The 27,352-nt window shown below is 39.8% G+C and overlaps 1 protein-coding gene across 1 annotated transcript in view; it reads right to left on the reverse strand.

The window, feature by feature from the left end:
• The window catches only part of RPGR (retinitis pigmentosa GTPase regulator), a 50,427-nt gene that overhangs the window by 13,829 nt on the left and 9,246 nt on the right, over window positions 1-27,352 (reverse strand). Inside the window, exons 8-13 of the mRNA XM_060234116.1 lie at window positions 23,658-23,810; window positions 20,302-20,426; window positions 19,044-19,229; window positions 18,230-18,416; window positions 17,500-17,597; window positions 14,757-14,822 (exon numbers count right to left, since the gene is read on the reverse strand). Coding sequence (XP_060090099.1) covers window positions 14,757-14,822; window positions 17,500-17,597; window positions 18,230-18,416; window positions 19,044-19,229; window positions 20,302-20,426; window positions 23,658-23,810 — 815 coding nt within the window. The remainder of the gene's footprint in view (window positions 1-14,756; window positions 14,823-17,499; window positions 17,598-18,229; window positions 18,417-19,043; window positions 19,230-20,301; window positions 20,427-23,657; window positions 23,811-27,352) is intronic.

The following is a 27,352-nucleotide window of genomic DNA, read 5'->3' on the forward strand; positions in this document are numbered from 1 at the left end:
AATAGCGATGTGCTGCTTTTCATCTATACACCTTCCTTGCTGAAAGGACATTGAAACGTTGGACTTCTACTTCATGGCCTGTCAAGGATTTCCCCGGACTTCCATTACTAAGAAATAAACGTTGCTACTGAATGAAAGGACTTTGGGTTCGGAGTATTTTTCAATTGTATTTATTATAAGTATTGTTACTTATGCAGGAAGTAATTTATATAATTTTTTTTCATAATTGAGGCTGGTTTTTCGTGGAAGCCTTTGGGCTTCATTCCTGCCCCACCTGGGGATTGGCATCTCTACTCATGAGTTGCTGAACTTCCATCTTCTTCAAAGAAACACAGAGCAACCAAAGGTTCAAGTTTACCTTCCCTATGCAAATGACCTCTGAAAAGATTGTGCAACAATGGAGGGTCTGGGCTGCTTTCACAGCCACTGGGAGCAGCCATGTTGTTCTCTCCCTGCTCCCCCTGCCCCCATTCAGCCTTAAAGACACAGACACACCATCCCAAGACGAAGCCTTTCCAAGAAGCCTCCGGAGGTGGAAAGGCACATGGTGGCTATGGGGGCGGGGCTTTCCCCTGCCAGCCAGCTGACGGAATGGGAAGGAGCCTGGGAAAGCGGGAGATTGGCAAGTCTAATTGTTCCCTATGGAGACCAGTTCTCATAGCGTATAACAGAGAATCAATCCATGGATATCTGGGGCTCTCATGGGTTTTTTTTTGTTTTTTTAGGTAGAGGCCCCAAATTTTCAGTATACCATCTGATACCTCTCCTCAAAATGCTCCCCAAAGTTTCAAAAAGATTCGACCGGGGTCCAGTTCTATAAGACCCAAAAGAAGAGGGAAGGCATCTAAAAGGTGTGTGGTCTTATTGGACATTCAATGAAATTGCTGAGCATTCGGGCTAGAACTGATTAAAGGAAGTACTCTTCACACAAAGGGTGATTAACACATGGAATTCACTGCCACAGGAGGTGGCAGTGGCTACAAGCATAGACAGCTTCAAGAGGGGACTGGATAAGCATATGGAGCAGAGGTCTATCAGTGGCTATTAGTCACAGTGTATTGTTGGAACTCTCTGTCCAGGGCAGTGATGCTCTGTATTCTTGGTGCTTGGGGGGGGCACAGTGGGAGGGCTTCTAGCCCCATTGGTGGACCTCCTGATGGCACTTGGTTCTTTTGGCCACTGTGTGACACAGAGTGTGTGACACTGTGTGACACAGAGTGTTGGACTGGATGGGCCATTGGCCTGATCCAGCATGGCTTCTCTTATATTCTTATGTCCCTTTAAATGTGATGGCCAGAACTCCCACCAGAGTTCAATCATGCTTGTCACAATGTTGCTCCTTGCCCCCAAAGTCTCCAGATATTTCTTGAGTGGGACCTGGCAAGTCTATTTGGGCCCTTACTTCCAACCTCTCCAGAATTCCAGAGCTTTTCAGGTTCATGAGAAAATTCAGGAAACTTTCTCTGAACTTCATAGTACTTCTTATTAGTTTTAAGCAGATAACTATTTTTTTAAAAAAAAAAAACTAGATCCCATTTGAACAGCTGTGGAAATCTATCACAGATGCATAACATTTCTCAGCTAAAAGACTGACAGGTTTGCTATTAACTTCTAATAAAAAGATGTCTCCATATGGTCTATATTTTGGAGCAAAAAAAAATTAAAAGATTTCTAGGTTCAGAAAAATAATTGCATTCAAAGGTCACGTGATACAGTGTCTATAGTACTTGCACCACAGTCATCTACTCTATTTTAGGAAAAGCAACAGAGATGAGAATCCAAAATTCATCAGCCATCTCAGATCCTCTTCCTTTTATTACACAGGCAATGTAAGTTGGTTATAATGAAATGTAACCAATATAAATTGGTTATAATGAAGGCAGAACATTTACATAGATAGGGAAAGTATGTTGAACAAAAACACAGAAAAATGGAATCTAAAAGTTTCTAGTATACACACTTCACACAAGACTAAAGCTATGAAATTACCTTCTTGTGTGTAGCTCCTGGAAAGCCGAGGTCTCCCTTTATAGCCACAGCATACATTTAGCTGATCCATTATGAAACAAGACTATCTCAAAAATAATGGAGTTATTTTTTTAAAATAACAGCTTGTCCATTGTTCCATGAGGTCTCTGTCTTCTTCAGAGAACCCTGTCAATGAAAACTCACTCAACTAGCTTTGTCCAGTCTTCCATTTTGTCAGGACACACTAAGCCAGTTTTCCTCTCCTGTGCTGTTCTGTATATTTGGGTGAGAGAGGAACTTCTCAGATGAAAGAAAGCTTGGTTTAAAATTGCTAGCTTGGCTGTTAATGCTTTTGAGGGGATAGGAATGAGGGAACCACAGGAATTCTTCTGAGTGTCACAGTTACCCATTAAAGCTAGTCCTGTTGACCATAGATATAGACTAGCTCTACCATACAGCTACATAAACATCAGGCAGATTAATCTACCTTTCAAGGCATTATCCACAAAGTATATAATGTATCAAGGGGGGAAAGAAAAGCAAAGTTGTGATGAAGATGGTCCAGAATGCTATCTAAAATGGTGCAAAAATATGACAAGAAAAGAAAGATCTAAAAAAGGCCTTTAAAAAAAAAGAAAAAAGGTATGACAAAAGTATATTCCTCATTGTGAAGACACCTTACATTTGGCAACATTCCATCCTGCCTTTTAAATACTGAGGGATTGAAGGACATATAAAGAATGAAGGACAGGATGGGGCCTAGAACCAGGTGGGCAGTTGTGTTGGTCTGAAGCAATAGAACAAAGCTGGAGACCAGTAGTACCTTTAAGACAGCAAAGTTTTATTGAAAATGTAAGCTTTTGTGTGCTTTATAAAAGCACACTTCATCAGACAGTAGTATGGGATGGAATTAGCAGTCTTACATATAGAGAGAATGGGCAGTGAATTAGCATGGAAAATAGTGACAATGTTTTTAGCAGATTAAAAGAATGACAAGTTGGGGTCTGGAAATCCTCGGTTTGGGTTGACTGGGCAGAAAAAACAGCAAAGGCGATAAATGTCAGAATTGATGTCAATGTCATCAGGTCTCTTAATTGTGAAGAGTGATACATTAGAATCTGTTGTAATTTTCCATTGGTTTCCTCTAAAGCATGGGTTAAAATAACATTTTTCTGTAGAATGAAGCTGGAGTCTACTCTGTTCAAATACTAATATAAAAATATATTAGAATACAGAGCCTGCAAAAGAGGACCATAACAAAGGAGCCTATTCTCTAAACCAGCTGCAACATGCTATGTTCTCAGTTCTTCAGTAGTGCTAGATGTAACAGTGGCTTTGATTGTAAAGAGGCTAAGAAGCAGAGAAGAAACAGACATCTGCAAGACAGAACTGCATACGCAATTGCTTGCAGTTTTATTAACTGCAGATCCCACCACCCAAACTTGCTTCTTAGACAGTAAAAAACATCAAGAAAATCTCAGTAAGTATTTATTTCCTCTGTATGCATGCCCTTCTTTAGATCTCACTATAACACTTAAAAAGTTATTTTATATAATAGTCTGTTTTGCATGAAACAAAGTGGCCTATAGGAAACCCATTTTCTTTTGGTGCCCCAAAGGTCAAAATAGATATTTTTATTTTTTTTGGGGGGGGGGAATCAAATTCTTGAAATATTGCAAGCTAAATGAAAGCGTCTAATGGGAGTGAGAAAAAAGGCCATGGGGCAAAGGGAACTGTGAAACTGAAAGGACTGGACAGTGTAGCAATGAAGGAGTGTCTTCCCCATCTTTAAAAAGGGTTCCAGAGGAGAACTGATACCCAGGAAGACACCCCTGTACTTATTCCCAAGCCATGCACCCCTGGAATGTGATATTGCAATGTAACCCTAGAATATTAATATGACACAGCAATGCCCATTTGAATTGGAATGGTCTCTGTTGCACATAAGGGAGAAAAATCCAATTCCTTCTTGACCCCAAAGCAGGTCTGTAATGTGATTCTGGTTCACAAGCCAGAACAACATGATGCCAGCTGAAAGGTTGAGAAACGTCCATCTTTCTGCTCCTGGGAATGAAAAAGTTTCGGGCTCAGAGAGGTGGTGTGGGCAGTGCCATAAAAATTGCTTCACTTTTGGCAACCTTTAAAAGTCCTGTTATCAAAGCAGAAGGAAATAAGAATGACCCAGGAAACCTCCAACAAAAATAAATGGCTTGTGTCTGGTAATCCTCAGGACAAGGCAGCAGAAAACACGAAGGTTAGAGGCCAAGCACTCCTCTTGTTGTGAATGTGTGGTATAACCTGTAAACTGATCTCACAATTCTGACTTTTAACAAAGTTTCTATTTTTCTTTAACTAATTGCTAAGGCCATCAAAGTCATTCAGTCCCCTGACCACTTGATGGATGCCTATCCATAGTTGACACTAAGAGAGAAATCTATCACTTTTGGGGAGCTTCAAGGAACCAGTTTTGGGAAAAACAAGGCCATAAAGTCATTTGGCCAGTGTAATTAAAATGCCTATGTTGGGGTATGGATCTATGATACGAATGGTCTCTGATTGGATATTACACATATGACACCCCGATTTTCCATTGGTATGACACTCTGCCCCCTCATGGGGTAGGTTAATTGAGTGGTGTGACGTAATTTTCCCTAGAAAACAGACAACCCAACCTGTCAGGTTTAGCGAGCAGAGGGTTCGGGGATCCTGGTTGCAGAAGAAGAAAAAGGAAGGAAAAAGGGAATCCCTTCATCCTCTCCTTCCTCCACCCCCTTCCTCCCCTCACCCCCCTTCCTCTCAAGAGAAATCTCCCTCCAGAGGTCTTGCATTTCCTCTGACTGAGCCTGCCCTGCAAAGATCTAGGTATTGTATCACCCTCCCCCATCCTGCTTATTCAGCTAACCTCTTGTATTCCTCTTGTATGCTTGAAATTGTTTGATTGGGATGTAACTATTTGAAACCCTATGCTATAATAAAATCCATTATTAACCAAAGGATTTTCAGTGGTCTATCTCCGTAGACAAAGACATAGATCCTATACACCTCACCTCTCGTAGGCCTACCATTTTGAGCTAAGAAATATTAATATTCCCCAATAAAAAGTTGTTTGAGGTGTAACAGATCCGGGAAATTACAGGCCAGTCAGTCTGACTTCAATACCGGGAAAGTTGGTAGAAACCATTATCAAGGACAGAATGAGTAGGCACATTGATGAACACAAGTTATTGAGGAAGATTCAGCATGGGTTCTGTAAGGAAAGATCTTGCCTCACTAACCCGTTACAGTTCTTTGAGGGGGTGGAAGACGGTAAGTAGTGCGGTGCCACAGGGCTCAGTACTGGGTCCCATGCTCTTTAACTTGTTCATTAATGATCTGGAGTTGGGAGTAAGCAGTGAAGTGGCCAAGTTTGCAGACGACACTAAATTGTTCAGGGTGGTGAGAACCAGAGAGAATGGTGAGGCACTCCAAAGGGATCGGTTGAGGCTGGGTGAGTGGGCGTCAATGTGGCAGATGAGGTTCAATGTGGCCAAGTGCAAAGTAATGCACATTGGGACCAAGAATCCAGGCTACAAATACAAGTTGATGGGGTGTGAACTGGCAGAGACTGACCAAGAGGGAGTCGTGGTAGATAACTCAATGAAAATGTCAAGACAGTGTGCGATTGCAATAAAAAAGGCCAACGCCATGCTGGGAATTATTAGGAAGGGAACCGAAAACAAATCAGCCAGTATCATAACGCCCCAGTATAAACCAATGGTGCGGTCTCATTTGGAATACTGCACCTCAAAAAGGATATTATAGCATTGGAAAAAGTGCAGAAAAGGGCAACTAGAACGATTAAAGGTTTGGAACACTTTCCCTATGAAGAAAGGTTAAAACGCTTGGGGCTCTTTAGCCTGGAGAAATGTCGATTGTGGGGTGACATGATAGAGGTTTACAAGATTATGCACGGAATGAAGAAAGTAAAGAAAGAAGTACTTTTCTCCCTTTTTCACAATACAAGAACTCGTGGGCATTCAATAAAATTGCTGAGCAGTCAGGTTAAAACGGATAAAAAGAAGTACTTCTTCACTCAAAGGGTGATTAACATGTGAATTCACTGCCACAGGAGGTGGTGGCAGCTACAAGCATAGCCAGCTTTAAGAGAGGATTGGATAAAAATATGGAGCAGAGGTCCATCAGTGGCTATTAGCCACAGTATATGTACATATATATATATATATACACACATATATACATACACACACACATATATTGGCCACTGTGTGACACAGAGTGTTGGACTGGATGGGCCATTGGCCTGATCCGACATTGCTTCTCTTATGTTCTTATGTTCTCATTGTCGATAATGCTCCCAGTGTCTGCCAGTGAGTGGTTCTAACTCCTGCACTCCTCTATTATGTCCTGATGTTTATGTATTCTAAAGGAACTGTGTTTATGTATTCTATATGTAGTCCTGATGTTTATGTATTCTAAAGGAACTGTGCTTTCAGCTGCAAAATTTTACAGTCATTTCTGTATATATTTTCCCATGCCAAAATTAGAAAACCTACATGTGTCTTATAGTCACATGAACACACATACATTGCCTTATACTGAATCAAACCATCAATCCATCATCTACTGCCTTCCCCTTTTTTAAAACTGGAAATGCCAGGGATTGAACCTGGGAACTTCTGCAGGCAAAGCAGAGAGCATAAACCTGAAAAACCAGGTTTCTGTTGCTGCATGGCAAACTGCGGGTTGCTCCGGAGCAAATGGTGGCACAGAGCAGCTGGTGTGAAATTGCTAGCTTGCTCCGGACAGAAACGGAAGCCTGCCGCAGAGCAAGGTTAGTGTGGAAAAAGCCATTTTCAAACAGCAGTTGCAGGCCATCTCAAATCTCTATTAAGAGGTACCGAATGTTAATCCTTTAGCCCCAAGTTTGCCATAAGCAGTATGATCATCACACAGAAAGGTATATGTGAACATATTCATGCCCATCCATGTTTTTTTCTGTGAGTTGCCTCCTTAGAACCCACACAGTGCTATTCTATCTTAGTATAAAGAATAGTTTGGTCACTTATGTGGGGAGAGGGGTAGCCTTTGTAAGGCAATTCTCAGCACCATTCTTCATTTGCACACGTATGCCCCCTCAACTCCAGATCCCAGCAGTTCTCCCAGTTCAAGACGTTAGTAGACTCAGTGATCTCTCCACTTTATCTTGCCATGACACAAAAATCAGAGTAACTTGTCTTTCCACCCAATGACATGACAAAAGAGCAACATGAGGTTTCTGGAGGGTGGGGAGGAAATTCCATAATCACAGTGCTGCTAACTAGAATGCCCTGCATCTCTAGTGGCCACCCACTGCACTTTGAGAACTAAGGGCATGCAGAAAAAACCTCAAGTGATAACAACAAAGCCCAGCAGGCCTATGTGGGAAGTGGTAATCCTGCAGTTTCAGATCATAGGGCAAGGGTCTTCAACTTTTTTGAGCCTATGAGCACCTCCGGAATTTTGATGCAGGGTGTAGGTAGAACTACAAAATAGCTGCCATGGGAGAGTCACATGCTCACACGCACTTGGATTGTTTAAAAAATACACTGCAAAAGAGTGCGAGAATGAAACCTACACTCTGGTGGCAGCTGTCACCAAAGCAATATTCTTTTAATCTCCACAGCCAATCAGATCTCTGATGGTCAAACAGAAGCCTTGCTGAACAGAAGCCCCACCTGGCCTCAAACACTTTCTGAAAACATTTAGTGGGCACCAGGAAAAGTATTGGCAGGCATCATGGCACCCATAGCACAATGTTGGAGAACCAGGATTCAGGACTTTAAAAAGTAACCTTCAGTTCTTTGAATTGGACCTGGAACTGAACTGGCAACTGGTGTAATGTGAACAAAACAGGAGCAATATGTTCCTGTAGGTTTGCCACCACCAAGTATCTAGCAGCCACAGCCTTCAAATTTTGACTGTCTCACATAATGTACATTAAGGTAGTCTATCCTGGATGTCCCTAGGGCATGAGTAACCGTAGTCAGATTGCTCCTCTCAAGGAAGGGGAAAATGCTGATGAACCTAGTTAAATGCTGTAATGGACTGAAGCAGTTAACCTGAGTAAGCCATGGATACCAAATGTATTGATTGCAAGGAGGTTTGCAGTGGGGGAAATTGCCTCACAGTTTTGTTCAGTCTGAATACTGGAGGAGTTCAGTTGAAGATATCAACTGGGAAGGAGCTGAGAACAGCCTGCTGGCTGAGTTCCTTGTGACAGGACTGGATTTGAGTTTCTGTCTGAAAGAGAGAGTTATCTGGAAGAAGGGGCAAAACCAGGCTCTTTCTGTGTGGAAAAACCTCTGTGGTGGCACCTCTGTGTCACTGAAGCAGAGGAGAACTGAAGACTCTGCTGAGATCTGTCAGTATTTCAGGGCAGACTCCTGGTTCAATTAAGAACACCCCTTCCACAGTTCTCTTCTTTCCAATGGTAATCACGGGCTGAGCAAGAAGCCAAGTCCTGGTCTTGCATCTCCTCTATTGCTACACTAGTTTGCAAGTGAAGCTTACTTCACACATTATGTGGTGACATGTACAATTTAGTTTTGTCATGAACTGTGTTTCTGTGCCCGGATATTAAGTAAAATCCTTTAGTTCTTCCTATGCAGGGTGCAGCACTTTAATGAAAGTCCTAGTCCAGAAGAGATGGCTTAAGATCACCTATTTTCCATAATGTTAACTGAGGTCAAGGAGGGGTCTATCCTCCACAAGGAGGAGGGGGAATGCCATAGCTTGTTTCTCTGTTAAAAATTACTCAGAAATAGAACTCTGGTCAAAACAGAGATGTAACAACAAAAAATATCCGATATATCTGCAATCATATCTAAAACAAAGAACAAATGACACAGAAAGGTTTTTTTAAAAAAAAGTGCACTGTATTTTAAATTTTTGTTTAGTATATTAATATAAGGCACGCTGGATATTACATTGACAGAAGTATTTAATAAGTATGAGTACATTTGGAAAATGGAAGCCATATCATTTCTTCTAGTGTGTGGAATAAATTGGAGTAAGAAGTTTTGTCCTTTGAGGAATCCTTTTTCACCTCTATCTACTGAATACAAAAGATGTAACATGGGTACATCTTTCTCTATAACAGACTTTATCCAACCAACAGCCAATGCAACAGGTGCAGGTTTCTTTGTGTTCTCCTCCAGCAGCATTATTTGACCTCCCAAAGATCTGTGGACAAAGGGCCATACAACTTGGGGGACTGTAGTAAGGTAGGGGAACTGGGCCTGACTCCTCACCCACCACTGCAGCTCCTCACTGTTTGGTGGAGCTCAAAAACCTGCTGATAAGCTACCCGGAGTATAAGCCGAAGGCAATGCTATAGAAGCTGCCACATAAGTTTATGTTTATATGTCTCTCTGTCTGTGAAAAGGGAACAGAATGGGCAACCAAACATATGTGGCTTTGAAACACAGAAAAGCCTCACCTTAAAATAAAACTGAAAGTTGGCTTCAAGCCTTCTGCTCTTAAGGTCATAAACATACACCTCAGCAATTTTTTTTACTATAAAAGGCACTCACCAGGATGAAAAACACCCTCACTATTAAGAAGGGCTTAACACTGCACTAAAACTGCTTTGGTGACCATATATCAAAAAACATACCATTGTAATATAATGTGCTTAAATAATAAACAATTACTTAAAGCAAAATTGGCCTAAAAATGTAATTATTAAAAATGTGAACAATACAATCACAATGCAAAAATACAAAGATCATTATTAAATAATAACAATAAATATAGACAATTCAAGAGGTAATTTAATGGGGTTTCAACACTACTGCAGATATATTTTTTCTCTAAGGTGGCCATAGACAGATTAGCTATACTGGGCACGAAGGCACTTCCCATTGCAAACTTGGTTGTTTTGTAAATAAAAATCTTCCAAGAATCTGAAGTTTTTTTTTCAAGTATGATGTTTATCAAATCCAACAGGAAATGAGTTGGGAATTGCAATATAGTGTGTGAATCTAATACTTTCTGGACACTAATTCTCACCTCCTCATTGGGTATGTTGAAATAAAATAACCAAACATCTAATGTTATCAACACAGAATCAGATGTCACAACAAGATTTTCTACTTGAGATACAAAGTCTTTTGTATCTTTTAAAAAAGAAGGAATTTTAGAAAAGAAAGGCTGAAAAAGAGATCTATGCATTTGGATAAAGGCTCAAGTTAGGAGTTATACCCTGATACAAGATGGAAATCCACGGAAATTCATAATAAGATATTGCAAACAGCAACTTGGTTAATATAGCTAATCTTTTTATGTCCATCTTAGAGAAAAAATGTATCTGAAATAGTGCTGAAAACCCATTAAATTACCTTTTAAATTGTCTATGTCAATTGAACATATGAAGCTGCCTAATATTGACTCAGACCCTCAGTCCATCAAAGTCAGTATTATCTACTCAGACTGGCAGAGGGTCTCCAGGGGACCCTTTTTAGTTGGAGATGCCAGGGATTGAACCTGGGACCTTTTGCTTACCAAGCAGATGCTCTACCACTGAGCCACCATCCCTCCCCAATAACAATATTGTTATTATTTAATAATGATCTTTGTATTTTTGCAAAGTGATTGTATTGTTCACATTTTCAATAATGACATTCTTAGATCGGTATTGCTTTAAGTGACTGTTTATTATTTAAGTGCATTATATTACAGTGATACATCTTCGGTATTTGCCTTACACTGTAATCCTTCTGTATTATCAGGGCTTTTTTTGTAGGAAAAAAACAGCAGAAACTCATTTGCATATCATGCCCCTGATATCACCATTGCATATTAGGCCACACCCCCTGACACCAAGCCAGCTGGAACTGTTCCTGCTCAAAAAAAGCCCCTGTGTATTATTATTTAACATTTGGTGACCATACAGACAAATAATACTGCAATTGTACTAATCTGTAAGGAGACATGAAGAGCGGCATGGAGAGGCTTGCAAATCACATCATTTGGATTTACACAGGAAAACATGGCATGCATCCCTTAGTGGCAAATATATACTAACGAAGGACTGTGCTTTAGAAAGCTGTACTTTAAGGCATTCCCCTGAAATCTCACTGCTGCTATGTAGTAGAAAGAACAAGTCCATTAGCACCTTAAAGACTAACTTTCAAATAACCACCAGTCTTTGTTTTGGTGCTACTTCAGTGTTAAGTAATGAGGTAAAACATTGTTCCAAAACTGTTGGGAGTGTTGTAGCCCATTAACAACATGTTGTTTTGACATCACACTCTGTTTAGAACTTTTGATTTTATGATGTGCTGGCTCTTTTTCACTTCTTTTCCTTTCTTGATATTTATGACATTTGGCTTTCCTTCCTACTTGACTCCCCTCTTTATACTTATTTTCTTCCTCTTCCCTTTGGTCTTCCTCCTCCTCCACTTCTCTCAACTCCTCTTCTTCCTCCTCCTTCACTTCTCTCAACTCCTCTTCTTCCTCCTCCTCTGCCTCCCTCTCCTCTTCTTCCTCTTCCTCTTCCCCCTCCTCCTCCTCCTCTACTTCCTCCTGCTCCTGGTTCTCCTCCTCCTCTTCCTCCATCTCCTCCTCTTCTTTCTCCTCCTCTGCTTCATTCTCCTCCTCTTCTTCCTCCTCCTCTTCCTCCTCTTCTTCCTCCTCCTCTTCCTCCTCCTCTTCCTCCTCCATAGACTCTTCATTCTGTTCTTCCATTTCTACTTTGTCATCAGTCTCTTCTTCATCTTCCCCTTCTTCCCATTCCCTTCCTTCTTCTTCCCCTTCCCTTCCTTCTTTTTCCTCCCCATCTTCATAATAATCTTCCTCCCCCTCTTCTTCTATAATTTCCTTTTCTTCCCCTTCTTCCTCCTCCTCTGCTTCCCCTTTAGTTTCTTCCCCTTTCCCCTCTTCTTCATCCCCTTCTCCTTCCTCTTCATCATCTTCCCTTGCTTCATCTTCATCTTCTTCCTCTCTCCACTCAACATTCTTTTCCTCCTTTTCTTTCTCTTCTTTGTTACTCTTACTCTCCTCATCTTTCTCTTCAACCCATCTATTCTTGTCTTGTTCTTCCTCAACTATTTCCAGAAATTCATTCTCTTCTGTGTTTTCAATTTTGTCTTCCTTTTGCCTCTCATCTACAAATTGTACCTCATCTCCTATGTCACTTCTCTCAGTCATTATTTGAAAGTTCCTTTTCATCTGCTCTTTCAGACCATGCTTACTTTTGACTTCATAGTGCAATTCATCTTTTTCACCACCATTTTTATCAATGGCTGTTACAGCATGTTCTTCATTTTCTTTACTAATCTCATTTTCACTTTCCTCATCTTCAGATTCTACTTCACTATCAACTTTCTCATTTTTACATTTTTCAGTCTTTTCTTCATTTCCTATATCCTCTCCTTCTACTTGGGCATCCTTATCTGATGCATCAGATATGTTTGTCTTGTCTTCACTCTGGCCTTTCATGATATCTTCAAGATTCTTCCTCATTTTAAAGACATGTTGCTCTTCTTTCCATTTTATATTTCTATTTTCTACATCCAAATATCTCTTTCTCATTTTGTCATAACTGTACTGGTTCATTTGCTGAACATAGTTTGCTGAGCCATTACTTGTTTCCTCACTTGAAGAAGATGACAGAGTTACTGCTATCTGTTTCATAATTTTGTCCTTGTTTTTGAGTTCTCTCTGTTCTTCACTGCTTTCTTTACCTTGCACAAGTATCTTCCTGTCTTTGTCAGATTTTACTTCTATAGCCTCAACTTTCTTTTTCTCAAGATCCACAGATAATTGCCCCAATTTGTCAACAGTAGCTCTTGCTGGCATTCCTTGTTGACATGGACTGGAACTTTTATTCACTTTTCTCCCTTTTCCTACTTTAAATTCATCTTTAATAATCTGAGTGTCAAACTGCATTCCACTAACATTAACAGCCTGTTCCGATTTACTTTTGGCATTCTTCTTACCAGTCTTAATTTTCCTTACAAAAGCATCATAACAGCTGTTTTCTTCTTTTCTAAATAAACCTGGATGTACAAACTTCACCTGGGGAGATGTATCACCTGATTTCAAACCTTCCTGAACTTGGGTAGGATCAGACTCTTTCAACCCTACAGTTCCATAAATGTTCAGTTTCACATTTTTATTTTTCTTCTATTCCATATCAGAAGCAAAAAAGAAAAAGAAAGAAAGGATAGCATTAAGAACAAAATGATAGCACATGGGAAGAAAGTAAACAAATCAGAATGTGAAACGTTAAGATGAATAGCTTGACAGTATTATGTTATAGCTTAAATGTAGATTACTTGAAAGAAAGGTACAAGAATAGATTTTCTTAGCCATACTAAAATATATTTCTACTAGAATACATACATTAGCATCCAGTAATTCCCAACATAGAATATATATTTAAGATTTCTATTCCTTTTCATGTCTTAATTTCCACACATATATAATACATACAGAGAGCTTGCCCATTCATATTTCAATGGAGAAAACAGTTCTGTGCACACAATCCTTTGCTCATGCAGAGCTTCCCTCCTCACTGAAGCACATGGGCAAGTCCTTGCAATCAGCAAAAGTTTGTGATAATCAGATTAGCATTCACAGCAAATAAATACTTTCAGTTGTTAGCTAATGATATTACTCCTTTTAAAATGTTTAAATATTTAAGACTTTGCATCATTTTGGCTGAATTGTGTCCAAAGTATTTACTCTTAAGGTCCCACTGATTTCACAGCAGCAAACTTGAAGAATATTACTAGTTATACTAGTAATACACAATGAAAGCTTCATCATAAGATGATCTTCCTGAATCAGACCAAAGGTCCACCACATCTGGCATTTACAGCGTCAAACCAGATTGGAAAAGCATGGCATGAAAGCAATATCACTCCCACAAACAGTGCCCCTCTGAACATGGACATTAACAAGACATGGCTAGTACTTGTTAATCATGTGATTTCCAAACAAAAATGGTGCTAACAGTGTTTCCTCCTAGAGTTGTATAACTGTATAATGTATGGCACCATTATTTATAAGGAATCTCTTGTTTTGTCCTATTTTTATAGAAAACAGCAAATAATTTCATAATAGACCAGAATGTGCAAAGAGATCCCAGAATGTCTTTAGAGCACAAGTCATTTTTGTTATTGCTGCATCAAGTCAGAGTGGTCATTTACAAGTACTATTTTACAGAAACATGATTGCAGTATCTAACGCACAAGAAAAACAGAGCCAATAAAAATAAAATGAAACACTAGCAAATACTAGCTCTGTTGAATGACTGCTTATAGCTAATTTTTTTCCTGTATAGATGGCATCTTGAAAATAATAGATAATGTAACATTTTCTCAAGTAAGAAGAACGAAGGTGACTTGTTTGTGTGTGAAAATGTCAGGAGCACAGTGCCCGAATCAAAAGACAGGGCTTCCCAGCTGATGGCAGGTACCTAGGGGAAGGCATGAATGGGTACAATAGCGTTGACAGCACTTTCACGATCAATCTCAAAGTAATGTCACATCATGCTAGGATTCAGCAGAAGCTCTATGTTTACCATGACATTTCCACTGAATCATAAAGCAGCATGATGTCATTTCTGGGTTCATCCCGGAAGCAACATCACACTGTTGAGACAACACTGCATATAGTTTTATGGAGTCAACTCATCTACTATTATCAACAATTATTGAAAATATTATTAGAATTCAACTGTTTATAAAACTTTAGCTAGTGAACTGGCTTATCTATAGATTATTTCAAGTCAATGTTTTTACCTTTTGTTTTTGAACTGGTGTTAACTGTAGCAACCTGTCACTGGGATCCAGTTTCATCACATGAGTCTGAAAAAGTTTCAATATGAGTCAACAAAAGCAATTTCAGGTGAAACCAACACCAAGCAGCTCTACTCAGAATCCTACTCAGGTCTGTATAATGGATTATCTCAGAATACTTCAGAATTACTTAGGCTCACTCTTAAAGTGCTAGAGTCACAAGAGAACCATTTTACATTAATCCAAAAATTAAACAATATTTTTCAAATCATCTAAATTTTATATCAAGAGATCCTCAGCAGAACCATAGTAGACACATTTAGTAATATAAGAATATGGAAATAATCATGTGCTCAACACATATGAGTCAGAGAGAAAAATCAGGATATTGATTGTTAATTTATACGTGGCTCTGAAGAAACAAATGTATAAATTGTTGACCACAAATTATTCCCAACAACTTGTGATTATTTTTAGAGCATCTATATTGTTATCATGAGAAAATAAGAACCCCCCCACAGCAAACACTCTTTTTGTAATGTAATCTTGAATGTATCCAAGAGCAAATTGTTAAGCCTTGTGATGAACACTATTCCCCTCACCTAGAATTTCATTACCACTGCTCACAAATAAGAAAGCACAAAATGTTTTCAGAGACAGGAGTCCTGTAGCCCAGTATACAATAGTAATGGATCTACATAAGAAATGAACTACCAGCATGCAAAGCCAGATATTATTACAAAACACCTTCGTCATTCATTTTAGAGGAGTAAAACCTTTAATAAACCAACATACTAAGCCAGGTGTGTCAAGCATGCAACCCATGGGCTGCATCTGGCCCATGCTAGATTCATATCCATCCCCCGAGCAACCTTCTTCTCCTGTTTCTTTTCCCAGGGTGCTGCAGTCACACTGTAGTTTGGTTTTTCCCAAACTTCCTCAGCAGCTTTTTGCTTCCTGCCTCTTGCCTCCCTCCCCCACTTTTAGACACACACACACAGAGTTCCATGGCAAGCCTCTCTCTCTCACTCACACATACACAGAGCTTCTGCTTCCTTCTTCCTAGCTGCTCCTCCTCTTTTGGGGAAAAATGGAGGGGGAGGAAAGAGAGAGAGAGAAAACAAAGTTGGAGCGAGTCCCATGGGAGGTTTAAGGCCAACAATGTTTATTCCAGGTATAAGGTTTTGTGTGCAAGCACACTTCTTGGGAGGGAGGGTGAATTCTTCTGACAAGCACAATGTACCCTGAGGAACTTATTTTGGCTTATTCTGAAAAGTTGTTTTTGCTTTTTTTAAATATTGGATTTCTATCTGGATTTATTTTCTTAACAACCCTGATCAGGAATTAGAACACTTGGATTGTTCCTTATATCTTGGAGAGTGGAGTGATTTCACACATAGCACACATTGGTAATGAAATTCCTTTCTAAGAGCTCTGCTACTCTTAGGTCAGCAACTGAATGTTCTGGTTTCTAATGTCAGACATGTCCATTTATTCTTTGCATCCTCCTGGATGAAATCAAGACCTAGGTTTCCTGTATCATTACTAATGCTAGTATCCACACACCTACTACCCCTCTGTGTATCACACTTAATTCAAACAAGCCTGCTATTGTCATTAATCTGCTATTGTCATTTGACATCTGAAATCACCTTTATAAAGTTTATATCTTCGGTACCTTATGTTATATTTTATGGCACGTGTGGTCCGGCCCAACAAAGCAACATTTATGTCAGATCCAGCCCTCATAACAAATGAGTTCAACTAAGCCTTTATAATGCAAGAGTTCTGCTGTACAACTATTAATATGGGGTTGCTTATTTTTATGAAATGGTGTTACACACAATTTAATTGGTCCTGTGTAAAGGGTGCACAGGAGAGCAGAGAACTGTGGTGTTACTATAGATGATCTAAGCATCCAACATGGAAAGAATCCAGCTGCAGAAATTGATTTTATTTATTAAAATATTCATATCCCACCTTTCCTCTTGGCTCAAGTCCTGAATGAGCACAAAGAATACAAGAATGGAGATAGAATCAGTAGTATTGTCAGTAGTATTATCTTCTAAAACAGTACACCCATCATCATTTCCTTCATGATCTAAATTCAGTGTTAAGTATGTAGAAATGGGAACTATTGTTATAGGAGCATACTATCTACTGAAGAAATTCTATATTCCGAACAGCATCCTGCACTACCACCGGTGAACAGGTTATAAGTTTTCATGCAGATCAAATTGTTTTCTATTATTTCTTCAAACTACACGAATATAAAAATAACATAAGATGGTATCACAAGCAGGGGACCAGGGAGAGCCTTCTACTGGCTGCCACCACTCTGGTACAGGTCTGTCTGGGAGAGCCCTGACCCCTGTCTTCCTTCTCAGCAATCACCATTTATCTGTGACCAAAGAGGCATGCAGACCCAAGCAGTATAACATTGTGTTTATTGTAAGTGTTCTCAAAATAAATATTTTTTTCAATATTCAGATAACAATAGGATTTAGCAGATGAAACAATTGAGGTTCTGAAGGAGAAACAAGAAAATGAGGTCAGCCCCTCAGTCAAGGAAAATCAAGAATCATGAAATGCTTTCTTTCATACTTAGGAGGGGTGCTACAGGCACATTATGATGCAGTGGAAGTGTGTAATATAGTGAAAATATTTCATGTTGCACAAAAGCATACTACAGAAAGGCAGTCTTACAATTTTGTCTAAACTATGTAAACAAAGGTAGATAGCTCACCATATTTAAGACATCTGTCGTTTCCCCAAGGTTTCTGCCCTCATTTGCATCATCATCTGTTGAACTCTCCTCTTCACTCTCACTGTCCTCTTTCTCATCTGCCATACAAGGGAATAGAGGAGCATAAGTTTTTCTCTTTTTTTAATTAAAGTGTGTGTGTGCTTGAATGCCTGTAAGTCATGGTGAATTCTGGTGACCCCTGATGGGGCTAATACATTTTTCAGAAAGCTGGCTTGTATTGTCTGCCTTTGTGTCAAGGCCCTGGAATTCCTTGGAGGTCTCCCTTCCAAGTACTTGGCAGGGTCAGCCCTGCTTAGCTTCTGAGAACTGACAAGATCAGGCTTGCCTGATCTATCCTGGTCAAGGCCATAAGAAATATTTTTGTGTGAAACAGAAAGACTGCAAATTCATACATTAATAAGGTAAGATGAAACACAAGGATAAATCTTGTTTCCATAAGTGCATTGAACAATTATCATCATTACAATATTCAGCCAGTCTAGAAAATGAAACTTGTTCCTTTTCCATAATTCCGCAGAAAGTGATTCTCAGATCTTTTATGTTACAGTTCCTTTGATTGTCATATCTATCCATATGCATCTAATTTCTACTTAAACGTGTATACTGCAGTTGAGTTCCTAGCAGTAATTTTATTGCAGCTATAAGGATTCTCATTCCTCATAAAGTTCAAGATAGTATTTCTAAGTACACAATGTAAAAAGATGGTCACCTGTTCCATAGTCTACAGCAGATTCATTGTCTTTATTTGTATTAGCTGCCTCTGAGTTTGGAAGGTTTGCAGTGGGTACACCAAGTGGAACACTGTTGCTGATGACACCAGATGGAAGCTTCAGGCAACCATCTCCAAGAGGAGGAAGTGTTCGTACCAATCGACTAAATTGTTCGGGTGATTTTTCCTTGTTAAAGGTTTAAAAGAAAAACAGAGCAACTTTGAAGTCATTGTAAAAGTAATAAACCAAGGACAGGAAAAGAAGGAGTAAAGGAAAACCAGCAGCTAGAAATATGGAGAATATATCTTAGTATGTAAAAGCATCATGCAGTCTATGTGCCCTGAAACACTGAAACAGGGATTTCCAACGTGTCACTGAGTTTTGTTGACTCTAAACTCATGGTCTATATTTGTGACATACTTTAATGCAAATATAACTTGTACTGTGAATGATGGTAAGTATGGCAAGCAGGTGTGATTGCAAAGTTAGTCCAGCAGGCAGACTGCACATACAGGCATGACGCATAACAGTGTACAATTTAACCATTCCTCGTATTCACAGGATTATAGTTATAATTACACCATAATAGTTTTGTTTAAAATGTCTCCATAGTCTTTTCCCTCAGTTGATACTTTGTTGAAACATAAGACTTACATGAACTGTGCCAACATCTTTTTTTCTTTTTCACCTCAAATCATAGAAGACGTTGCAAAAATAAGAGATCAGTAACTAAAGATTAAAAAAATTAGAACATTTTAGTTATGGTGAGAATAAGAAGAAGAAAGTGGCCAGGAAAAAGTTATTAAGATTTACCCTCTCTCTTCGTCGCATACGTGCAGATAATGTTCGATGCAAGGTGTTTATTACTAATGACTCTCTGCCCAATTCAGAAACTACAGTAGACAAGCCATGTTCATTTAAGTCTGGTACACATATTTCTTCTGAGTCTTTAGGCCTCGGTGTGGCAAAAACCAGCATGTGGCAACCACCACAGGCAGCCTATTACACAAATAAAATTGAGGTCATTAACTCACATTCATGAATATAGGGGAAGGAAACATACTACACTGAAAATGTTTTTCTTGAGGACTAGCTGCAGGCATAATGCATTCATAACAACGGTCCATCACATACAATGCATAAGTCAATTCTAAAGCAAAGCTACTCAGTACTTCGAGTTCAGTCAACAAGACAAACATCAGCACCAGTAGGTAAGAAACTAGGCCAATTGCATGCTATGAAAATGCGAAGTTTTAAAATCAAGTTACTCCAAATAAACACCTTTACTTTTTACCCACTTGTATATGGGATCCCATTCCTCCAAACATTTTTGCACATTACCATCTCTTAATCTTATGGACATTAAATCGGATTCTGCGGCATCTAACAGTTTGGTAATGAATTCCTCTCTGTTGGGGATTTTATTGGTCTTCCAATACTTGGCATAAAGTATTCTGGCAACAGTAACTATGTATAGTAATAGTTTTAGTTTTGTCGTAGGGAGGTTTTGTCTGCAGATATTCAAGAGGTATAGTTCTGGTACATGACTAATTTTTATTTTCAAGATTTTTTGTGCCCAAATATTGACTTGGGCCCAATATTTTCTGGCATCTTCACATTGCCACCAAATATGAAACAAGGATCCTTTAATTTCTCGACACTTCCAACATTTGTTAGAATATGTAGGATATATTCTAGCCAATCTATCTGGTGTGAGGTACCATCTGTATACGATTTTGTACAGGTTTTCTTTAAAATCTGCTGGTTTTATTAATTTCAAGTTCTGTTTCCATAGTTTTTCCCACTCAACCAAGTCTATGTTAAATCCAAAATCTTTCAACCAACGGATCCATGATTCTTTTACAGTCTCATCTTGCATCTTAATTTGGAGCAGCCAATCATAAACCTTGGAGATAAATCTTCTGCTTGGCCTCTAAAATACATTGCTCATCTTTAATTAAAGGACATAACACTGCAGAACAGATGTATGAACTTTAAACAGGGATGGCTCCTATGAATACAACATGAAGCAAACAGAGTATTTCAAAGCTTCAAGAAAAACAAGTCTTACCGAATGTATAGTAAACCTCAAAAAATTAGCACATAATGTAGGTACAAACTGATTTGTGTAATTTTCTTCACCAAGTCCTAGTTTGCCATGCCGTCCATCTCCAAAGGAAAACATAAGGCCATTCCCTAAGCATGGAGAAAGAAACACCTTCACTTATGCAGAATGCAGCACTAGACAAACACCATAGCACTAACTAGCCTAAGATCTTTTAGTAGACAAAATTGATTTATTTCCAACAGCAGCCATCCTAAATATGTATTCCAACTTGTAATATAGTATTTTTATTAAAAGAAGGAAAAATGATGAGGAAAAGGAGAGAATTGCATGAGAACATAACAACAGAAACATCCATAACATGCTCAATTAGAAATGGTCAGTCTCTCAATAACAATCCTTACAGAAAGGTTCCAGCCTTACTGTGGAATCCTCAATGCCATTCTGCAAACAGGTATTAAACTTTCAATACCAGATTTCCTATGGCAGCTGGAATTATGTCATTAACAGCACAGTTTGTGGGATCATGAAAAAGGCAATCTATAGCTACTAAACTAAATCTTTAGAAAATCCACTCTGTTCACATCAAAATTAGATTAGAAAAGGCAACTGAAAGTGGCTCAGAAGAAGTCTACAGCAGAAATACTGCAAACAGAGCCATAACTAGGGATTAGCAAATTCCTCTAATTCCAGTTAAATCCAGATATTTTTGACCTAGGGTTTCAATCCATAACTCGCCCACTGAATTTCATTGGAAAAGGAGAATGTTAGTATTCAGTCAATCCATCAATTCTTTATTACGGTCCAAGGACAAGCCAGTTTGGAGCGAAGAGAAAGCAGGTTTGTAAATGTACATAAAAATTAATTCTAAATCAATTACATTCCCTTAATCACACAGTTCCTTTTCCTAAGAGCTAATACACAGAATTTCGCTACCACACATGTTACCTGTTTCTGGCTATCCCTTAACAAGAATGTCTGCAATATTTCAGGTCTGAGGTCAATATAGTCTTGCAAAGGTTTAAATTTAAAAAGTAGTGGGATAAGTATTTGACATCTCTCATCCTGACAGAGGGTACAGTGTAAAGCTGTATGTGTGATTTGCAATTGCATTACTCGAACAAGGGCAACAGCGCTGTTGGATAGGCAAGTTGGAAAATTTACCACTTAGAACAGCAGAAAGAAAGGCATTAAAGCAGGCTCTTGAAAAAGGCCATCTGTGCCTTGCTTGAGTAACGTCTAAAAGATAAGAGGATGGTGTAAAATTCAAATCCTTCCTCAGGCTCTTGTAGCTTAAGGGGAACAGCTCATCATTTTTTTTTTTTGCCTTAGTTAATCCCACGTCAAACAGGGCTTCTGGATCTAGACCTATTTGTTTGATTTTCTCGATTATCTTTAAGGACCATTTAGGGTTGGGGACAGAGGCAACCATGGCATTAAGTCTTTGGGCTCAAAGTGAACTCTAAGTCAGTAAAAGATTGCACTTTCCCATATTTTAAGTTCAACTTTAGGCATGGCAGCTTCTTGTCTGAGGATGACATTTGACATGCAAAATGTCAGTATTAACGATAACAACAACAACAACAACAAATTCCTCACCATACCCCAGTGCCTGTGGAGTTCAAGGAAAAAATATTTAAAATCTTAACAGGAAACTTCTGTAACTCTGAAAATTAGGGATGATAGGAAAAGTCCATACATGTGTTGCAAAATAATAGAGGCCCCTTCAAAACCAGCCTATTGTTTGTTGGAAAACTTGAAAGGGTGGCTTTTTTGTTTTTGTTTTATGGTACTGTGGTATACTGTGGCAACACAGAGCCAAAACAAAAATAAATATGAATTGCTTCAATTTAAAAAATGTTTTGGCACAAAAATAGGTACTTTAAAAAGGATTTCTAATGTTTTGTTGCAAAAGTGCACAACTGCATTCTTTTGTATCACAGAAACAACAAAAAATAGAAAACCCTTAAAGATTATCTTTTAACAGTCCCCCTCAAAAGTAAATAAATAAATCCCTCCAAGGTTTCTTTTCATTCTCTTCTTTTTGTTTTACAACATAAAGGTGATTTTCTCTGCATCTTGAGGTCACAGATGTATGCACTATGAGATTTTAAAGAAACAAATTTCCCCAATGCGCAATTTAGACTGAAACCAGGGGGGGAGATGAAAACACCTTCTCCCCAACCAGCTTCTTAAAGATTGCAATAAATCAGGTTTTGATCCTAAGTACAGTCCAATGAGAGCAAGTCAAGACTGGAATTGTGAAATCTATCCTAGTAGCATTTTACAAATATTCCTAGTCCCAGTTGATCCTTACATTTTATTTGCAGTGTTGTTAACTGTGCATACATGTGATGCACTGAAGTCAGGAAGCGACATCTGGTGGCCTTTATAGCTCAGTAAACATGATCCTTTCTCTAACTCAAGAAGCATTTTCAGAGTAGCTGCCAGGTGCCATGAAGTACACTCTGAAAGACCAATATTAATTAAAGATGCCCAAGAGCCTCTGAAGATCCTCATATTTTCTGCCCCTGCCATTTAAACCACAAGTCAGTGTACATTTATTTCCTAAATAGGATTATTCTGAAAACTGCTGAAGACAAGAACATCCCCATGGTCAATCACTTCCATAGATACCTGTGTTTAGTCTCAAACTGTCATTTCTTTCTCCGCTAATCAAGAAAGGAATTCTTACACTCATCCTGGGTCTTAGCTTCGAAACCCCTCAACGGTGTGGGCTTGGAAGATCACTTACTTCCAAGTGAAGCTACATGAGCATTAAGAGGCTCCTCAGAAGTCCAGCTCTTAATACACAGTTGTTGGCTATGTGAGAATCACCTTTTTTGCAGTGGCCCCCAAACTATGGAACACTTAACCTCTCTTTTCCCATAGTGTTTAGGTGGAAAGCCAAGGCAATTCACTACCAGAATTTTGAGAGAGCTCTGAGCCCTGTAGCTAGGGGCCGTGGGCAGAGGGGGCCATGGGGGTGCAACAGGGGAGGGGCTGCAGGGTGAGAGTAGGAAGCTGGGGAGTCTGGGGCTGTCCCTCTCCCTCTCGTGTGATTTAAAATCACATGGGAGGGGCTTGCAGGAGCACCAACCACCCCTCATGCATGATTTAAATTGTGTGGGAGAGGGAAAGGAGTGGCCTTGGGATGGGGGTGAGATCCCTCCCCCAGGGGGTCAGGGCCCATGGGCCCCTGGTTAAATACAGGCCTGGCTCTGACTGTTTGAAGTAAAAGTTGACAATATTTTCCATACCATGAACTGTGTACAGTTGTGAGTGATTTATAATGGATTTTATATTATATACAAAAGTATACAAACAGTTTTTTTAAAATTCTAAGTGGATAGCATACATACCTGTTATCAAAGCTGTGTGATTTTCTCCACTTGCAATGTTACAGATTTTATGCTTTCCTAGATTCACAATCTTTGGTTCAGAAGTTTCAAAAATAAATGTACCATGTCCGAGTTGCCCATATTGACCAAGACCAAAGGTGTAGACATCTCCCTCTGAAAAAGTTAGATGACATTACTATTCTATTTGCAGCCCACCAAGTCCAGATTCAAGCAGGAAATGGATGAGATTATAAAAGAAAGTTCAAATTAGTCTTGAATTGCTGGGCAGGTATGAGTAAAGTGGGACAAAGTATTATATCCATAAAAAAGATTTGTGAAAATGCATGCAAGACTGTTTTAGGTATTATTCTAGTGTTCAATAAAAGTTGATACAATATCAGGTGCTGAAGCTATGGTGTGGATTGCATAGGATGACTTGAAATGCTTTTACACACACTAAATAATGCACTCTTTGTCCACTTTCAATGTACTTTGCAACTTTTACAGTGTGAAATGGCAAAATCACTTGCAAATGGTTGCTGAAGTGGATTGAAACTGCATTATTTAGCATAGAATTATAGAGTTGGAAGGGATCTCCAGTGTCATCAAGTCCAATTCCCTGCACAATGCAGGAAATTCACAAATATCTGCCCCCCCCCCCCCCAACACACCATTGACCCCTGTTCCATGCCCAGAAGATGGCAAAAAACCTCCAGGTTCCCTGCCTGGCCAAACTGGCCTGGAGAAAAATTGCTGCCTGATCCCAAAGTAACGAACAGCATTTCCCTGGGTGAGTAAGAAAGGGCCACAAGAAATAAGCACTGATGCAACCCTGTTTCCTGCCCTTCTTCTCATGATTTACCTCAGTTCACAGAATCAGCATTGCTGTTAGATGGCCATCTAGCTCTGTCTAAAAACCTCCAGAGAGCCCACCACCCGGGGAAGCAGGGCTGGCGTGTGGGAGTCAGTCAAGTAGGCGGCTGCTTAGGGCGCCAACTGGCCTACGGGTGCCACAAGGCACCCCCTCTCCTCGCTGCCTAGCAGCTTTCGCATTCCCCAAGTCTGTTACAGACCCGGGGAACACGAAAGCTGGCAGCTCCTACACAGTGCACTCCTTGGAGTCTAGTTCCTTGGACTGCACTGTGCAGGCGCCGCCTGTCCACCCCCCCCTCCGGCGCAGTCTTCCCGAGTCTCAGGAAGCCTGGATGAGCTCGTGGGGGGGCGTGGTAGCGAGTGTGCTTAGAGCCAACTGCCATCCCGATCTCACTGAGGCTTCCCAAGACTCAGGAAGCCTCAGCGAGGTTGTGGGGTGTGGGGGGGAGGTCATGGCAGCGAACGTGCTTAGAGCCCCGCTCTTAATGTGCCTGCTGCTGTCCTGATCTCACCGAGGCTTCCCGAGACTCAGGAAGCCTTGGCAAGGTCATGAGAGGGGAGCAGCGAGCAAGCTCAGAGTCCAGCTCTGAATGCGCCGCTGCCATCCCAATCTCACCGCGACTCAAGAAGCCTCAGCGAGGTCATGGGGGGCCATGGCAGTGAATGCACTCAGAGCCTGGCTTTGAGTGCACCTGCTGCCTCCCCAACCTTGTCCAGGCCAGGAGCAGGGCTCTGCCTGGGGCAGCAGAACCCCCAGTGCCAGGCCTGCAAGGAAGCTGGTTCCACTGAGGAACTGCTCTGTCAGGAAGTTTTTCCCTTAAAAACTCTTTTGATTCAATTTCAACTTGTTGGTTTTGGTCCAACATTCTGGGGCAACAGAAAGCAACTCCACACCATCCTCTATATGACAGCCCTTCAAGTACATGAAGATGGTTATTGTATCACCTCTCAGTTGTCTCCTCTCCAGGCTAAACATACCCAGCTCCTTCAACCCGTATTCATAAGAGTCCCCTCACCATTTTCATTGTCTTCCTCTGGACACATTACAGTTTGTCTAGATCCTCCTTAAACTGTGGTGCCCAAAACTGAATACAGTACTTTAGATCACGTCTAACCAGAGCAAAGCAATACCATCACTTTGTGTGATCTGGACACTATACTTCTGTTGATACAGTCCAAAATCACATTTGCCTATTTAGCTGCCGCATCACACTGCTGACTCATGTTCAGCGTATGGCCCATTAAGACCCCTAGATCCTTTTCGCACATAGTATTACGAAGTCAAGTCGCCCCCATCCTATAGTTATGCATATGATTTTTCCTATCTAAATAATATACTTTATCCCCATTAAAATTCATTTTATTTGCTTTAGTCCAGTTTTCCAGCCTGTCAAGTTCATCCTGCATCCTGACTCTGTCTTCCACAGTATTTGCTACCCCTCCCAATTTGTATTATTTACAAATTTAATATGCATTCCCTCTATTTCTTCACCCAAATAATTTAAAAAGCTGTTGAAGAAAATGTGTGAAAGCTCCCTTGGATAGAGATTAATGGCTAGATTCCCTGTTCAGAAATGCCTCTGTGGAACTACCATCAAAAAACAACAATAGGCTTGGCTTTATTTGATGCAAACAGAATGGCTACTATGAAATCACTTATCTGCTGATTCAATCTTTCAGACTTTTTTTCAGAGATAGAAGGAAGGAATAAAAAGCTTTTAAAGAAATTTTTAGAATGATCTTGTTACAGTTTAGAATCAGTTTTGTAATAACTACAGTGACTAAGGTTACTGTTACTCCTTGCCTGTTTATAATTATTACATTAACTGGTGGCTTTGGACACCTTTCCTTTTTCTACCATATTATAGGTCTGATCATTTGGTGTGCAGAAGGCCTTAACGAAAAAGTAAGTAGACAAAGGAATGACATCTTTATTGTGAAATAATCACATGGAAGTCTATGTTATGTATACTGAGGTTTATACTATTTCCTAAATTAAAAAACAAAGGAATTGCAGCCCACATACAAAATAAGAGGAAAAAGGAGTTTCTGGTGCTTCTTAGATTGGGTAAAGAGGTGTCTATAGCCAAAGAAGCAATGGGGTTATTAGCCATTGTTACCTTTAATTAAAGAAGTGATTATGAACATTATTTGGATATCATTGCTATGATGCAATAGGTACCATGATGATGACCAACCATATGGCATATTTGATAACATAAACTGGTTCGTAAGTGCCTTCAGCTTTCCCCCATTTTTGGTCAGAAATTGTTTTTTTCTTAATGAGATGTAGAAGTAGGAAAACCGAAGGGGGGTCAAATAAAAAGTGGGAAAGTGAGAAGGAGAGAAGGAAGGGAAAGATAAGGATATGGATCTGCCAGGAGGAAGAAATAGTGGTGATGGGGTAATACAAGGGAAAGTGAGGCACCCCCACCCCACAAGATTTTGCAGGCTTCTCTGATAGGTCCTTTCTACTAACTAAGGGTACCCACACAGTATCTTATAATTCTGAGGAACCAAGCTGATTTAGAACTGTAAACTTTCCCCTCAGTTACAAGATGTTACTAGGGTAGCAAGTGTAAAGGCTTCAGGCTCTCTATTGTGAGGTAAAATTTTGTGATCAGTAAAAAAGCAGACTGTGGTTCAAATGCTACCCACACGTCTAGACTGCTCCTACGCACTAAGAACATGCATGAATGGGGGGGAGAGGCACTAAGTAATTGGAAACGCTGCCCTTTTGTACTTGTGCAAAGCTAGCCTTATCAGGGCTTCCCCAAGGCACTGGTTATGTGATAGGCTGGGTTTTATAACTTAGAGTGGTGGCACAAAGAGAAACATGCTTT

The sequence above is a fragment of the Heteronotia binoei genome, chromosome 3, assembly GCF_032191835.1.
Source record: "Heteronotia binoei isolate CCM8104 ecotype False Entrance Well chromosome 3, APGP_CSIRO_Hbin_v1, whole genome shotgun sequence".
Lineage (NCBI taxonomy): Eukaryota > Metazoa > Chordata > Lepidosauria > Squamata > Gekkonidae > Heteronotia > Heteronotia binoei.